The sequence below is a fragment of the Gorilla gorilla genome, chromosome 15 (assembly GCF_029281585.2).
Source record: "Gorilla gorilla gorilla isolate KB3781 chromosome 15, NHGRI_mGorGor1-v2.1_pri, whole genome shotgun sequence".
NCBI lineage: Eukaryota > Metazoa > Chordata > Mammalia > Primates > Hominidae > Gorilla > Gorilla gorilla.
Window position 1 is genome coordinate 74,529,310 of NC_073239.2, and position 16,225 is coordinate 74,545,534.

The 16,225-nt window shown below is 39.6% G+C and overlaps 1 protein-coding gene across 1 annotated transcript in view; it reads right to left on the reverse strand.

Annotated features, from left to right (window-relative positions):
* Nucleotides 1-16,225, reverse strand: part of SLC35F4 (solute carrier family 35 member F4) — a 300,387-nt gene that overhangs the window by 16,008 nt on the left and 268,154 nt on the right. The window contains exons 2-4 of the mRNA XM_019009340.4: nucleotides 12,650-12,835; nucleotides 7,897-8,194; nucleotides 1,280-1,499 (exon numbers count right to left, since the gene is read on the reverse strand). Coding sequence (XP_018864885.1) covers nucleotides 1,280-1,499; nucleotides 7,897-8,194; nucleotides 12,650-12,835 — 704 coding nt within the window. The remainder of the gene's footprint in view (nucleotides 1-1,279; nucleotides 1,500-7,896; nucleotides 8,195-12,649; nucleotides 12,836-16,225) is intronic.

Sequence of the window (16,225 nt, forward strand, 5' to 3'; positions counted from 1 at the left end):
AAAGCTTCCAGCTCTCAAGGACTTATCAGGGTATCTGATGGTAGACAGCCAGCACCAGTGCCCCAGACATAAATATGTGATGCAGAGTCCTTTGGGGTCAAATCTAAGATAAGCCAGTAAAGAATGTAGTGTCACATTTGGATATACTGTAATGGTATCATGGACTGACTCACAGTTTCTGATTTTATCTTCTATCAAAACTTTCTACTTATTAATATGAAGCTTCATTTCTAAATTTCAGAGCAGCATCTCCCAAGATACAATCAGAATTGTCTAACTAACTGTTTTCTTAAGAAAATCTTTCAGGGTTAATGACCATCATAAACCCTCTCTCTAACATAGACATTGGTTTCAGCATTTGGGAGGGGGAAAGGACCTTGGAATCATTGCCAATAAGAGCAATGTTTTTATAACAAAATTGTTTCAAATTCTATCTTGGACATCTCTTTCAGAGAAGATAAGTTGTGTAATATTGATACTCTGAGAAAAGGCAATTCATTTATACCTCCTTCTAAAGAAGTGTTGTCTCAGTGTGTTCATCATAGTGGCATGCCGGATTATATGAATGAGATCTGGCTCCTTAAATCTTCAGGGCTTCCCAGCAATCTATTTTTAACATAGAACAAGCATATAAATATATATGTTTTTAATCCATGTTACTCCTGAAAGGAATAAACTCAGAACTGAAGTTGTTGGTGGAAGTTTAATGCAGTTCAATTAAGGATTTGTATCCAAAAGAAGTTGTTGCTTGTACTTCCATTTCTGCATTAGTCACACTAGATAAATAGTCACTTTTAACAGCATTGTGCCATTACCAGTGACTTTAATTACTGTTTGGTAATCTTATCTACTTACACCAATATTAACTAAATCCATCTGGTGGGGGGAATGGGGGTCATTTCAACATAAGTTGATTGAAAAATGCAAACCATAATCTTTACAATGGCTAATTTTCTCAGACCCTTCATTCCTGAGGACAGAAGGAGTTGAACACACCATTAATTCTAAAAATTAATTCTAATATAGGAACTTGTTTTCTCTGCCTGTTTTAGTGCCTCCTGTTGGAATCAGCTCACTAACCAGTGGAAACAAACAGTTTATCCTTCTATGATGTTGTAACTGCCTGGGCTTTCTAATGTGTCTTCAGATTTCAGTTTGTACTCAGAACAAGTGAGAAAAGTTTTACAGAAACTACACGAAACAAAGCAGACAGGCTCTCCTGAAGCCAAGGAGTTATGAAAAAGGCAGGCATCGCTCATTGAATCAAGTATGCCATTACCCTCACTCCCATGAACCTGTCTTTCAGCACAATCCATGACAGCAAGAAGACAAAGGCTTTGTTACAACAGAACAGAGCGGAGACATCCGTGGCCGTCAGCTTCTTTAAAGCCAGTAAATAAAGGTAATTAGTCAAAGTCCATAGAATAGAAAAGGGAGCAGTTCTTTTAAGAAAGAGTTTCAGCGTCAGACCATCTTCACCAAAAATCCGACTGCATTCCCTAGGAAAGAAAAGAGAAGTTAATATCCAGGTACTGATGGTGACACCTCTTGTCTTATCTGACTCATCGCAGCCATTTTCAGGTAAGAGCACAAACACTCAATACCCATCCTTCATTGTGAAGTATACTGAACCCAGTTCCGAAATCTGCAGGCTTCAGGGAGTGTATGAGGTTCCTTGGAAAATAGCCCACATGTGCCCAAGCACAGAGTTAGGCTCTCTTCTCTGAGATATTCTCTGGAGGTTGCCTGAAAAGCCATTCTGTCGTTTTTGAGCATTCTCAGAAGAGCCTGGAGAAATACAGAAATTGGTAGTTGCTGAAATCACTAGCTATTGGAAGAGAGTGGGCAAACGAGAGAGGGTCAAGGCTGCTACTACTCTGTGAACGGGCTACAGACAACTCCTAGAACCCGAAGGGAAAGGGACCCTCATACGTCTGTGCAGCACACATGTTTTTGGATTTTATTTCTAAGACACTAAGCCTCTTTCTAATACATCTGCCCAATTGACTAATTTTTTTCCTGCCAGCATTTTTAAGGCAGAAAAATGAAGTCTCTGTGATAATCCTCACATGATAAAAACTATAATAGAAAACTCAGGTTGTACTTATATACAAACATTTGGCCCTTTTGGAGGAATTGTCTAAATTCGGTGTGAGAAAATGGTCACTTCAATTGTTAAATCTTCGGTTTGTTTGATTTTTCAATGAAGTTGGCTACATTTAGCCCCAGGGGCCATTTTTTTCCTTTAAGTCCTAGGCCTAAACATGATTTTTTTTCCCCCTAGGTCTGGCTCTCTTACCCAGGCTGGAATGCGGTAGCGTGCTCTTGGCTCACTGCAACCTCCGCCTCCCAGACTCGAGCCATCCTCACACCTCAGCCTCCTGAGTAGCTGGGACTACAGGCATGCACCACCATGCAAGGTTAGTTTTTGAAAATTTTTTGTAGAGACAGGATTTCACTCTGTTGCCTAGGCTGGTCTCAAACTCATAAGCTCAGGTGATCTGCTCACCTTGGCCTCCCAAAGTGCTGAGATTACAGGCAAGAGCCACTGCACCTGGCTCTGAGGGGCCATTTTAATAAAAATGTTCAAGCTAGCAATACATACAGGCAATAATGGAAGTGATACAATGACTGTACCTATACGACTATGGACTGAAGACAGACTTACCACTGGGAGAATTTTAATTTTTTTCCCACTTGATTGTTCATGAACATTCAAGCATTTATGGGGTAACTGTCATGCTCCAGGCATTGTATTTTCATGAGTAGTATATGTTTATAATGAAATCTATTTACAGGACTCTAGTACTAGTTTCTTTTCCAGTTTTAACTGAAATTAGCGTGCCTCAAAGTATTGCAAATCAAAGTAAATTCTAGCCAATGTTTGCCTCACATGAATGCTCACATCAATGATATAACCCCAAAAAAGGACCACGTGGAGAGGAGGAGTGACAAAGAATTTAGGCACAGGGAGTATAGCCTTAAAGATTAAGTTTCATAGTAAATGTGACTTTCAACTGGATGAGAATGTTGGGAGTTGCAGGTCACCGGTTCCAGGAAGGTTAAAGACATGTGTTGCACACACAGAAACTTGTATTGAAATTTGTTTACTTTCATATAAGGAGGCTACCAAAAAGGAAGGATTTTTGTAAAATGAAAGTAACATTTCCCAAAGATAAATTTTAACTTTACAGCCTTCTGTAAAGTAAACAGAAATTACACACGCTCACATACACAGGAAAGTGAACAGTCTCTTTGGAGCCGCACAGCCAATGGGATATTCTGAATTAGCACCATACATAGAACCAGAGGAAGTTTTCATAGAGCATCCTGGGCACAAAGTTCATTTTCTGTACTTATAAGGCGATCTGCTCCATGAGAAAGCTGCCGTGTGGAGCTGGAGTTGAGAGTCGTGGGTTTATCCCATCATTTACAACTACTGATTGCCTTTTAAAATATGAACACATTTATTAAGAACCACAACAAAACCCATTCCTGATTAAAGTATATCTTTTTCTTATCACTGGCCCTAGCCAGTGATTGTTCTTCAACCAAGAGCTGGGAGGAGTGCTCCTAAGCAAAGATTTTGGATGCAGGAAAGGAACACTCCAATCCCACAGGGAAGACCAACAGATGTGTACTCCAGACAGGCAGAGCCTCACTGGCAGAGCAGCTGGGAAGACGCTGCTGACAGGTGGAGACTGTTCTCACCTGGCTCAACCTGTCTTCCAGGTGTTCATTCCCTCGTTCTTCCCCTTTCTTTCCCCTTCTCTCACTGCCGACCTTCTCCCCTTTGTTACTGTTGTTGTAGAAATTAAAAATGCTCTCCATCCAAATGCCAGGTCACTTGTGTAAAATCCCATATGATTTAAGCATTAAACTCTAAGAAACATGAAAACTGAAAAAAATTTGGATTTTTATGGAGAAGCGAATAACAGTGGGTTTCTCTTTGGGATGATGAGATCAGACTTTCTGGGCAAGTGGCATTGACAGGTGGTATAGCTTGAAATGAAGCATAGAAGTTGGAGGACACTAATAATTTAGTTATGCTTATTATTAAAACAGCAGCCACTAGTTGTTGAACCCTGTCTATGTTAAATAGCATCTTAAGCATATTTTATAGGTGCCTGACATAGGCAAATATGTCTTTGGCTCTAGTTTAAGATTTTTTCCCCTAAGAAAACATCCTTGTTAATAATATTGTATATATTTTTTTCTTCCTAAATTTCAAATTCACTTGAGGCAATTGAATTCTCCTGTAGTATATAAATGATTATAAAAACTACTTCTAAATACAGTCCTTACCATCTAGATTTGATACTTTATTGAAAATTATTTTGATATTACTGATAAAAAAAATACTGGAAATGCTTTCATACCATTCTAGAGAAAATAGATTCTGGTGCTATGCGACAAATTCTATTTCCAGTCTTACGCACTAACTCTATTCTTCCCTTGTTCAGTCATGAGAGCTTCGGGAGTAACTTCTTGGCAGATGGTATTAATGAGTCTACAGGGAAAAAAAGATCGAGAATCTAAGAATTGTCTGACAATTTTACCTCTCTTATGGAGGAGGCCATTGGAGAATATTCCCTTCAGAGATAGTATTTTCTGCTTGACAATAAAAGCTCTATTTCAGAAATGGTCAACTTCACTCTACATGCACTATAGGTAGAGTGCTAAATCAGATTTTACTAAGTTCAGAGTTAGTCTGACATGAGAGATGTGGAAAAAATGAAGTGCATTCCTAAAACAACATTTCTGCTAGCAGCAGTCTCTTGTTTTAAATCAGTTATCTTAAACTGACTTAACTTGCTTTGAGGTATTCTTGAGGTACTTCTTTTTATATAAAACTTTTATTGTTTTAAATCAATGTGTGTCTAAACCATGGAAGCATTCAAGTAGAATACACACACTGTATAGGTGCACATAGGTATCTTCAAACAGGGACAACTGTAGTCTGATAATCACATTCCCCTATAAATATTGTTTAAAAATTTTACAATGCAAGATCATGTCTATTTGGATGGGAATCAAATATAAAATATCTTTAGTAATCTCAAATAGTCATAGGGCTCTCCCCCAAACCAGTAAGCATTTACTCTTTTTGAATTGTTTTTTAATTCTTTAATTATAGCTGAGTTTTCATAGACACATATAGAAAATCAACTTATGGTGAGAATTAATATTCCCAAGCACTTGCAAAGTGGTGATAGGAAATTATAGCTCATGCCTATAATCCCAGCACTTTGGGAGGCCAAAAACCACATGATTATCTCAATAGATGCAGAAAAGGCCTTCGACAAAATTCAACACCCCTTCATACTAAAAGCTCTCAAACTAGGTATGGATGGAACGTATCTCAAAATAATAAGACCTATTTATGACAGACTCACAGCCAATATCATACTGAATGGGCAAAAGCTAGAAGCATTCCCTTTGAAAACCGGTCCAAGAAAAGGATGCCCTATCTTACCACTCCTATTCAACATAGTATTGGAAGTTCTGGCCAGGGCGATCAGGCAAGAGAAAAAAATAAAGGGTATCCAAGTATGAAAAGAGGAAGTCAAATTGTCTCTGTTTGCAGATGACATGATTATCTATTAAGAAAACCCTACCACCTCAGCCTAAAATCTCCTTAAGCTGATAAGGAACTTCAGCAAAATCTCAGGACACAAAATCAATGTGCAAATATCACAAGCATTCCTATACACCAGTAATAGCCAAATCATGAGTGAACAGGTATTTACAATTGCTACAAAGAGAATAAAATACCTAAGAATACAACTTACTTACAAGGGATTTGAAGGACCTCATCAACAAACCACTGCTCAAGGAAATAAGAGAGGACACAAACAGGTGGGAAAACATTCTATGCTCATTGATAGGAAGAGTCAATATCGTCAAAATGGCCATACTGCCCAAAGTAACTTATAGATTCAATGCTCTTCCCATCAAGCTACCATTGACTTTCTTCTACAGAATTGGGAAAAAACTACTTTACTTTAAACTTCATATGAAACCTAAAAAGAGCCTGCATAGCCAAGACAATCCTAAGTAAAAAGAACAAAGCTGGAGGCATCACGCTACCTGACTTCAAACTATACTACAAGGCTACAGTAACCAAAACAGCATGGTACTGGTACCAAAACAGAGATATAGACCAATGGAACAGAACAGAGGCCTCAGAAATAACACCACACATCTCCAACCATCTAGTCTTTGACAAGCCTGACAAAAACAAGCAATGGAGGAAAGATGCCCTATTTAATAAACGGTGTTGGGAAAATTGGCTAGCCAGATGCAGAAAACTGAAACTGGACCCCTTCCTTACACCTTATACAAAAATTAACTCAAGGTGGATTAAAGACTTAAATGTAAGACCTAAAACCATAAAAACTCGAGAAGAAAACCTAGGCAATACCATTCAGGATATATGCATGGGTAAAGACTTCATGACTAGGCCAGGCGTGGTGGCTTACACCTGTAATCCCAGCACTTTGGGAGGCCAAGGTGGGCAGATCACGAGGTCAAGAGATCCAGACCATCCTGGCTAACACAGTGAAACCCCATCTCTACTAAAAAACACAAAAAATTAGCTGGGCGTGGGGCCGGGTACCTGTAGTCCCAGCAACTCAGGAGGCTAAGGCAGGAGAATGGTGTGAACCCAGGAGGTGGAGCTGGCAGTGAGCCGAGATCACACCACTGCACTTCAGCCTGGGCAACAGAGCAAGACTCCATCTCAAAAAAAAACAAGACTTCATGACTAAAACACCAAAAGCAATGACAACAAAAGCCAAAATTGACAGATGGGATCTAATAAAACCAAGGAGCTTCTACACAGCAAAAGAAACTATCATAAGAGTGAACAAGCAACCTACTGAATGGGAAAAAATTTTTGCAATCTACCCTTCTGATGAAGGGCTAATATCCAGAATCTACAAAGAACTTAAACAAATTTACAAGAAAAAACAAACCATCAAAAAGTGGGCAAAGGAGATGAGCAGGCACTTCTCAAAAGAAGACATTTATGCAGCCAACAAGCTATGAAGAAAAGCTCATCATCACTGGTCATTAGAGAAATGCAAATCAAAACCACAGTAAGATACCATCTCAGGCCAGTTAGAATGGAGATCATTAATAAGTCAGGAAACAACAGATGCAGGAGAGGATGTGGAGAAATAGGAATGCTTCTACACTGTTGGTGGGAGTGTAAATTAGTTCAACCATTGTGGAAGACAGTGTGGCAATTCCTCAAGGATCTAGAACTAGAATTACCATTTGACTCAGCAATCCCATAACTGGGTATATATCCAAAGGATTATAAATCATTCTAAAAAGACACATGCACACGTATGTTTATTGTGGCACTGTTAACAATAGCAAAGACTTGGAATGAACCCAAATGCCCATCAATGATAGACTGGATGAAGAAAATGTGGCACATATACACTATGGAATACTATGCAGCCATAAAAAAGATGAGTTCATGTCCTTTGCAGGGCCATGGATGAAGCTGGAAACCATTCTCAGCAAACTAACACAAGAACAGAAAACCAAACACTGCATGTTCTCACTCATTAGTGGGAGTTGAACAATGAGAACACATGGACACAGGGAGGGGAACATCCCACACCAGGGCCTGTTGGCAGAGGTGGGGGACTAGGGGAGGGATAGCACTGGGAGAAATACCTAATGTAGATGATGGGTTAATGGGTGTAGCAAACCACCATGGCACGTGTATACCCATGTAACAAAGCTGCACGTTCTGCACATGTATCCCATGTATCCCACATACCCCAAAAAACTCAACTCATATTCCCAAGAGATAAAAATAGGCATATTTTCATAAAACATTTCAATAATCTCTTATTGGGCAGTTAACATGAAACCTACCTGAATTTTTTCATTGGAGATTGCTTTTCTTGAGCAGTGGCTAGATGACCAGAATAATAGACTGGGAAAAACATAATGTTCCAGTTTGTTGAAAACCAAGTCATGAAAAATGGGCAATAGAAGTTCTTATAAGTAATTTTTACAATCTGTGTAGTTCCAACCCAAGATGATGATACTGACAAGATGATCAAGAGTCCCCAGATGCCCTTCAGAACCATGGACGTGCAGGACAGGCAGCGAGCCTTGATTCTGTTTTCTTGGCTGCTGTTCTCAGAATGAGTCTGTGTCCCATCGTCTGCTGGAAACGGGAAAGGAATACAAATGTGAGGAAAGCAGGTTATGAAACAGCAATCAAATATATCAGCTCCTTAAAAAAGATGGATGAAACCAAAGAGGCAGACAGTAGAATTACCAGTGTTTTTCTTTTCTACCATCATTTGAAGAGACTGATAACTTCGGCTCAGTTTTTCTCTGGACTCTGTGTTCTACACAATACAGTAAGCATCTGAGTCCCCATCCAGTCCATGAGGTTGCTCATGCGGATGTTATGCTGTTTTCCAGTGTGCCCTTCCCTTGTAAGAGCATTACACATCCCAGCCCCCAAAGACTGGTCTTGGCCACGTACCATGCGCTTTCTATTGAATGTGAGAAGACATGAGGCATAACACCTCCCATAAGAAGCCTTAGGAGGCATCCCAAGGTCCTACCAGCTCTCTTGCTCTTCCCCTCTGTCATTTCAATGTAGAACACCAAATAGAAGGTGTTCTTTCTGTCTGTGTGGGGAAATGAGCAGAACCCAGCCAAAGCTGCTCTGTATGCACCAACATGAAAAGCGAGTGAGAAATAAGTATTCGTTTCCATTTTCCTTTTTTTTTTTTTTTTTTTTTTTTTACGTTATAGCAAATGGCCTGGTGCTGTGACTCATGCCTGTCATCTCAGCACTCTGGGAGGCCAAGGTGGGAGGATCACTTGAATTCAGGAGTTCAAGACCAGCTTGGCCAACAAAGCGAGAACTTGTCTATGCAAAAAAAAAAAAAAAAAAAAAAAAAAATTAGCAGTGGGAGGTGGCATATACCTTTAGCCCCAGCAACTCCAGAGGCTCAGGTGGGTGAATCCCTTGAGCCCAGGAGTTTGAGGCTGCAGTGAGCAATGATTGTACCACTGCACTCCAGTCTGGGTGACAGAAGGAGACCCAGTCTCTAAAAAAAATGCAACAGAGATGATTATTAAATTAAAAGTAATGTGTCCCAAGAATAGAGCAATTCCTGACTACACAGTCATTTCCCACGTCACCAATGACTAATATATTTCTGGGAGCACAGTAAATTCTGCTTTGTACTTTTATTAAGAAAATTTTGCAGCAATTTTACAGCACACTAAAATAGCCAAAACTCTCTAAAAGTGATAATCATGAAGGCTGTCTCCCTTCATGGAAAAAAACAAGTTAACAATGAATTCATGTACCTTTCAGGAAGTTAAACAGGAGCGGAGGCCATTCTGAGTCCCTGAGCTGAGATCCCAGATGGTAATTGCCTACAAGAGTCTGTGTTTCCAGGGACCCCACTTAAGCACTAGGCCTATGCTGAGGGTTAAAGTAGAGCAGCCCAGAAATTGCAAATGGCAGTGGATGGGGCTGCTCACTTTGTGTCTCCAGAGCCTGCTGGCTCTCCGCTGAATGTGTTCCTACTGCTTAATGAGCCAGGTGTGGCTGCCCCACTGTGTTAAAAACCTTTACCCAGTTAAGGCTTTCTGATATAATCATTGGGGGAAAGGAGAAGAGAGCCTTGAAAGTGAATTCTCCACTGGGGAATATAAACCAAGTAACTATGAACACAGCAACCACTACATGACTTGTAAATCTTATAAACAGTACTGAATTCTCAGAGCCTACGCATCCAGAAGATGAAAACTGGCAATCTTTTATTCATTCATTCAACCAAATCTTATGGAGACTCTACCAGGCGCTAGTTAGCTACTTGGATCCTAAGGGTTTGAATATGAAAGACTTCAGCCCATGGTCTAGTGGAAAGCCAGAAACACACTCAACACAGTGTGATAAGAGCCAACTCGGACAGATACAAGGCCAGACAAGTACTTGTTGAGGAGCTGGGGGGGATATGATCAGAAAAAAATGTCCATGGTGCAGTGACACTGAGATGAGTCTGGAAGTGTGAGTTACTCAGCTCCTTCAGCTGTTTACAGACAAACACAGTCTCTTGATAACAGGTCTGCAAATTTCCTCCATGACCATGTGGCTTATGCAGAGAGTAGAAGGAAAACTAGGATAAATAAGAGGATAGAGAATCTTGTGTTGAGAGGCCAAGAAAGGAACACAAACCTGACTTATTAAGTAGGTATTATCATTCCCACTTCACAGATGAAAAAGCTGAGAATTGTGTTAAGGGTTGTCCAAGATTGAACCCAACTGAATCAGTATGACTCCAGGGTCTAAACTTTATTCTGAGCACTCACATGGCTGGGCCTTCAGCCCTTAGCTTTCCATTCAAGCACTGCAAGTTTCAGACTAGTTTGGGAAAAAAGTTCTGTTTCCTGGCAGGAATGGCAGTCCTGCATGAAATTTAAAAGGTGATACTTAAGAGAAAGGTGTACCCTACTACACTTCAGATCTCATGATTCCCAGGGACTACCTTATAAAAGAGGAATAACTCTACAAAGATTCTGAGGCAATATCTGCCTTTACTGTCACCTTCTGTGAAGAATGCGTCTGCACCACTATACTATGGGTATGCTTTTGATGACACCAATAGTCACCTACACCTTTTCATAGTATTGACTCTAGGCTTCTTCTGTTAACTAGATTGATTGTTGCCAATTCTTCGATTTTACAAAGCACAGAAAGATTAGGTACCCAGAACTTTTATTTTCTGACCACTTTTAACATGATTTTCTATAGTCCTGCTTAGATTTTGTTATCATTAAAATTGGTTTACCAGGATTCTATCCATTTCTGCGTACCTTTATCAAGTCATGCAAATTGACAGCAGAGGCCACTGGAATTTGGAAACATGAATTTAAATCCTAGCCCTGCCATTGTATGGCATTGAGTACATTTTTAAATTCCTTTCTTAGCTTCTTTATCTGTCCAACAGTGATAATAGCTATCTCATAGGATTTATTTTGAGATTAAGTACCATAATATCCAGAAAATCATGGTGAGCTTCTCTTCAGATTATTCTTTTCTTCTCTTTGGTGCACTGGAATATCCCCAAGTGCTTCCAATAATCACAGAAAGAGTAACTTATGTTCCAGATGATCTTTAATGGTATGGTCTCTGAAATTTGTAATCTGTGTATGATACATAGGGCATGTCTTTATTAACCAGTGTGTTTAATTAACTGGAACATTTTGTTTTGCAAACAACTGGGGTAACAGGAATATTGCAATTTATTAAAGCCAATTAAAACTTTCTGAAAATGTAAGATGTCATTATTTTTCTAAGTTTTAGCCTTGGGGTTCACATAGTATCTGAGACATCATTTTATTTTCTCATAAAAAATACATTCTCAAATGAGTAGGACCCTAGACGAAGCTTGCACATCTCCTCTCTTCCTCTGTTTACCCTTCCCCCACCCCTAATTGAATCCTCTGAATTGTCATTTTTTTAAGGCAGTTTTCCCAAATTTCTGGAGGTTTTTATTGTTGTTGTTGGTTTTACTACCAACTTATTTTGGTGGGTTTTTTTTGTTGTTTTTGCTGCTGCTGTTACTATTTTTGAGGATGAAAGAGATGTTAGTATGTTGCCAGCCAAGCTGAAGCAACAAATGGAGAGAAACAAATGGGCCAGAAGAGATGTAGGTAGGGCTATCATGGACATAGGTAGAGGGGCTAAAATTGGAAAGGTAGAAAGACAATCATACCACAAGTCATCCCACAGTGATGGTAACTGGTAAACAAAAGCACAGAGATATTCTGAGGTAGAGGAATGCATTTGTAAGCGTACAACTGTTTGCTCTTTTCAGGAACGTGGAAGTATGCTCGGTCATACAATGAGAGGAAGTGAATTTCAACAGGGGACTTGAGTCCATTCCCTGAGGAAGGCAATAAGATGTCCGCTACCAATAAGGAACAGTCCTGGCCAGCAGTCTAGTGGACCCAGCTGCATTTAAAAACTATAAATTTTGCTGGGAAACTCATGAGCACAGTTACAAGATTTATCTAGCAATTCCAGTCAGTAACCCAGGAGTTGGCGAGTGGTCAGGTGGATGTGAGGAAAAGCTAAAGTCTCAACTGATCAGAAAATGCTGATCAGGGAAGCCAGTGAAGTCTCCTGCAGAAAGTATGAAACTGGGAATACTAAAAGGGCTCCAGGGACTAACAGTCCCGATGAGGACAAAAGCAGATTCTGTTATTTTACTGGTGTTTTCATTCTTTTCAGGATGGGTACATTGTGCTGTTACTGAATCCCCAGGCTGAGATTAAATATGCAGGGTTTTGATATTTTCAAGATGACAAAACTACCTACCTTGTAAACTTCACCAGGAGTCATTGTCTAACCATGTTTTAGTTACTCAACTACAGGTTTTGGCATTCAGTTTCTCTGCCATACTATACACCACTAATAGATTGTATCTATATATTTCCCTGCTTCCTTATCCTCCGGCTTGATAAAGCTTCCCCACATGTACTCATAAGAGTCCGTGTAACATCTCTGCATTCTGTGACAATGGCGAGATCTTTCTATTTAGAAGCTTACTAGGATGTACCGTTATTTAAGAGGAGGTCACCCACATACCTGATCTGTTCTGTCTCTCAACTCTGTGTCCACAAACTCCTGAGGATCCTCGGTTTTGAAGTTCAAGAATAGGAGCAGAGGAATCTTCGGTGACAGACAGTGGGGACAGTTGTCTACTGATGCCACTGTGTGAACTGGGGCAGTTGGCTCCTGGTTTACATCGAGTGACTGATGATCTGGAGGTACCTGGAAAGATAGAATTCACGCCAGTTTGAGAACTGCCTGAAGAACAAATTGGAAGTAGATTTTGTTATTTATTTAATTATTGTTTGGAAACAGGGTCTCACTCTGTCACCCAGGCTGGAGTGCAGTGGTGTGATCTCGAGTCACTGCAGCCTCTGCCTCCCGGGTTCGAGCGATTCTCCTGCCTCAGCCTCCCAAGTAGCTCGAATTACAGGTGTGTGCTACCACACTCAGCTAATTTTGTATTTTTTGTAGAGACAGGGTTTCACAATGTTGGCCAGGTTGGCAGAAGTAGATTTTAAAGGCCTGAACAGTAAAATATATGGTAGCAACAGTCACAGTCCTAATGAGCTTATTTCAAATTCTATAAAAGGGGCTCATAAAAAGAAAATGTTACGGCAAGGTCTGTGCCTATAAGATAAAGACTCTTTTAGATAAATCTATTCGCTAGAAATGAACGCTAGAAGATGGTGTTTGGATTGGTACTTGTGTTCAGAATTAATACTTAACACAGTCAAATAGTTTAAGGCAAGGAAGGCACAGTGTTCTGTGATTTTCCACTCTACCCTTTTCTTCCCGAGGCTGTCGATTTCCTAACTGGTAAACCTGCCAACAGTGTTTCCAACAAACTGACTATACACTTTTCCATGGGATTGATCACTAAAATTTAATTTCATTGTGTCTCCTCAATCACTACTAGCCTCTATCCGGTGTTACAGATGAAAATCCTCCACCAGCCAACACCCCAAGAATCTCCAACCCCGGGTCAGCCTCATGGGTCTGCAGCCAGTATAGTCACATAGGGTGCTGTGCTCAGAAGGGCCCATCCTGCCACTTCCCACCCCTCAGCCCCAATTTTCCTAACCAAATGATGCATCTATCAACATTAAGAGATTAACACTGGTACATCACTATTAACCAAATTCCAAACTTTATTTGGATTTCACTAGTTTTATCACTAATGTCCTTTTTCTAGGACCCTATTCAGGGTACCACATTACATTTAATCATCATGTCCCTTTATCCACCTATGGTCTGATATAGTTGTTCAGTCTTGTTTATCGTAACCTTGACAGTTCTAAAGAGAGCTGTTGAAGTACTTCGTAGTCTCTCAATTTGAGTTTGCCAGATATTTTATTTGGCTATATTTGGCTCATGGATTTTTCAGGAAGAATACCACAGAGGTAAAGAATCCTTCTCATCATATAGTATCAGTCATGACATGCTACCAACATGACTTGTTATCGATGATGTTAACTGTTATCACCCAGCCAAGGTGGTGTTGGCCAGGTTTCTCCACTGTCTTTTTTTTCCCTTTCCATGCTCTCTTCTTCGGTAGCCAGTCACTAAGTCCAGCCCACACTCTGGGGTGGGGAAGAGAGGGTGCTAAGCCTCACTTTCGGGGGGGTCTAAATATATTATCTGGATTTCTTCTGTAAAGATAATTTTTCTCTTTTCCTCCTTTATTCACAGTTTATTTGTATTGGTATAGACTCATGAATATTTAGTTCATACTTTGGGTTATGATCAAACCTGCATTGTTTATTATTTCACTCAAATTATTCCAGCTTTGGCCATGGCGAGCTCTTTTAGATTGGCCACTGAGTACCTTTGATTTGTCCCCATTCTTTTGCGTTTGAGCTCTTCCTTACTTTCTGGCACTGCAAGATACCCTGGGCTTGTCTTATAGTTTCCCTGCCCCACTCCTGAAATTAATCATTTCTCCAAGCATTTCTATTTCGTTTATTCCTTTGGAATGATGGTTGCCAGAACCTAGGATGGATAGTGGGTTGAGGGTGGAGGGAGTGGGGACGGTTAATGAGTACAAAAATATAGTTAGAATGAGTAAGATCTAATATTTGAAAGCACAAGAGGGTGACTACAGTCAACAATAATTGATTGTAGATTGTAAAATAACTAAGATCGTAATTGAAATGTTTGTAACACAAAGAAATGATAAATGCTTGAGATGATAGATGACATGTTACACATGGTATGTCTGTATAAAAATATCTCATGTACCCATAAATATATATACCTACTATGCACCCATAAAAATAAAATAAAATGTACTATTTAATCTTGGATTTAGAAAATTAAAAATTTACAGTTACTCAGAAAGTTAACAGAAGCATTATATCCTGACTGCTACACTTAAATTAATGCTATGTTACTATTGTTATTATAAGAGTGTCAAAAATACCCAAGGTTCTAATTTTACATATCCAGAATGTTTATTATACCTTGTACAACTATGTTTCTAATTGGACAATTCAAGTTCGATAACAGAAAGTTAACAGAAGCATTATATCCTGACTGCTACACTTAAATTAATGCTATGTTACTATTGTTATTATAAGAGTGTCAAAAATACCCGAGGTTCTAATTTTACATATCCAGAATGTTTATTATACCTTGTACAACTATGTTTCTAATTGGACAATTCAAGTTCAAGACAGATAAAACAGACTGTCTGAAATTCAGTGAACTCTCAATTATTCCTGTTCTTCAAGAGTGGCTGATGCTCAGATACTCCAAGAGTCTTTTAAAATTTATCTTTTGAAATTTATTTTTATAAGGTATGCCTTCTCCTCTTTTCTCAGGGTAATATTTGGTTTCATTTTCCCAATATTCCATTCCCAATCCCTTGGCAATTATACGTCAAAAGGAGAAAGTCTAGAAATAGGTTGGGTAGCAAGTTGGGATGGGATTGAGATCAAATATTGTCCATAGTTACCTAAAAAGTTGGTAACTTGTGTGTAGCGAGCAAGTGTTGAATGTATAAGCCACACCAGTGATTTATCTTCCTTTCTCATTTTCACTAAAATATTATGTCCTGGCTTCCATACCTCCTGTTCCTTATGTGATATACCGCAAAGCCCATTGCCTGCTGCCAGCTGCCTCCCACTGGTCAGTTTGTGGAAGTGATCCAAGAGTAGTTCATCCATGAGAGACATTTTAATCACTGTCTTAAACAATACAAACTTTAAACTTCCAAGCCAGACCTGGAGGCGTATTCAGGGGTTGGGCCATGATACAATTATCTCCAATCCTGGAAGCGAAAACATTGTCCCATCCTCTATGGTCTTGTACCATTTAGTTAATCTAAAGGCAACCCTGACAAATATAAACATTCAGAACATCGCCTGGGATGTAGTCAAGTATCATAAATAAATATTTCTATTTTCTGTTTTGTATGCAACAGTGAGTGCCTGAGTGGAACCAGAGATTGCAAATCCAGTTAGTAAACAATGTTCTGACTTTACTAAGTATTCTGAGTAAACTGTATTAGGAGTTATGTGTGGGTGGTATCTCATTTGTCACACCAGATGGTCCCCTATCCTTCTTAAAGACATCTGCTCACCTGACCCATAGCAGTGGGGCCATCTTGGG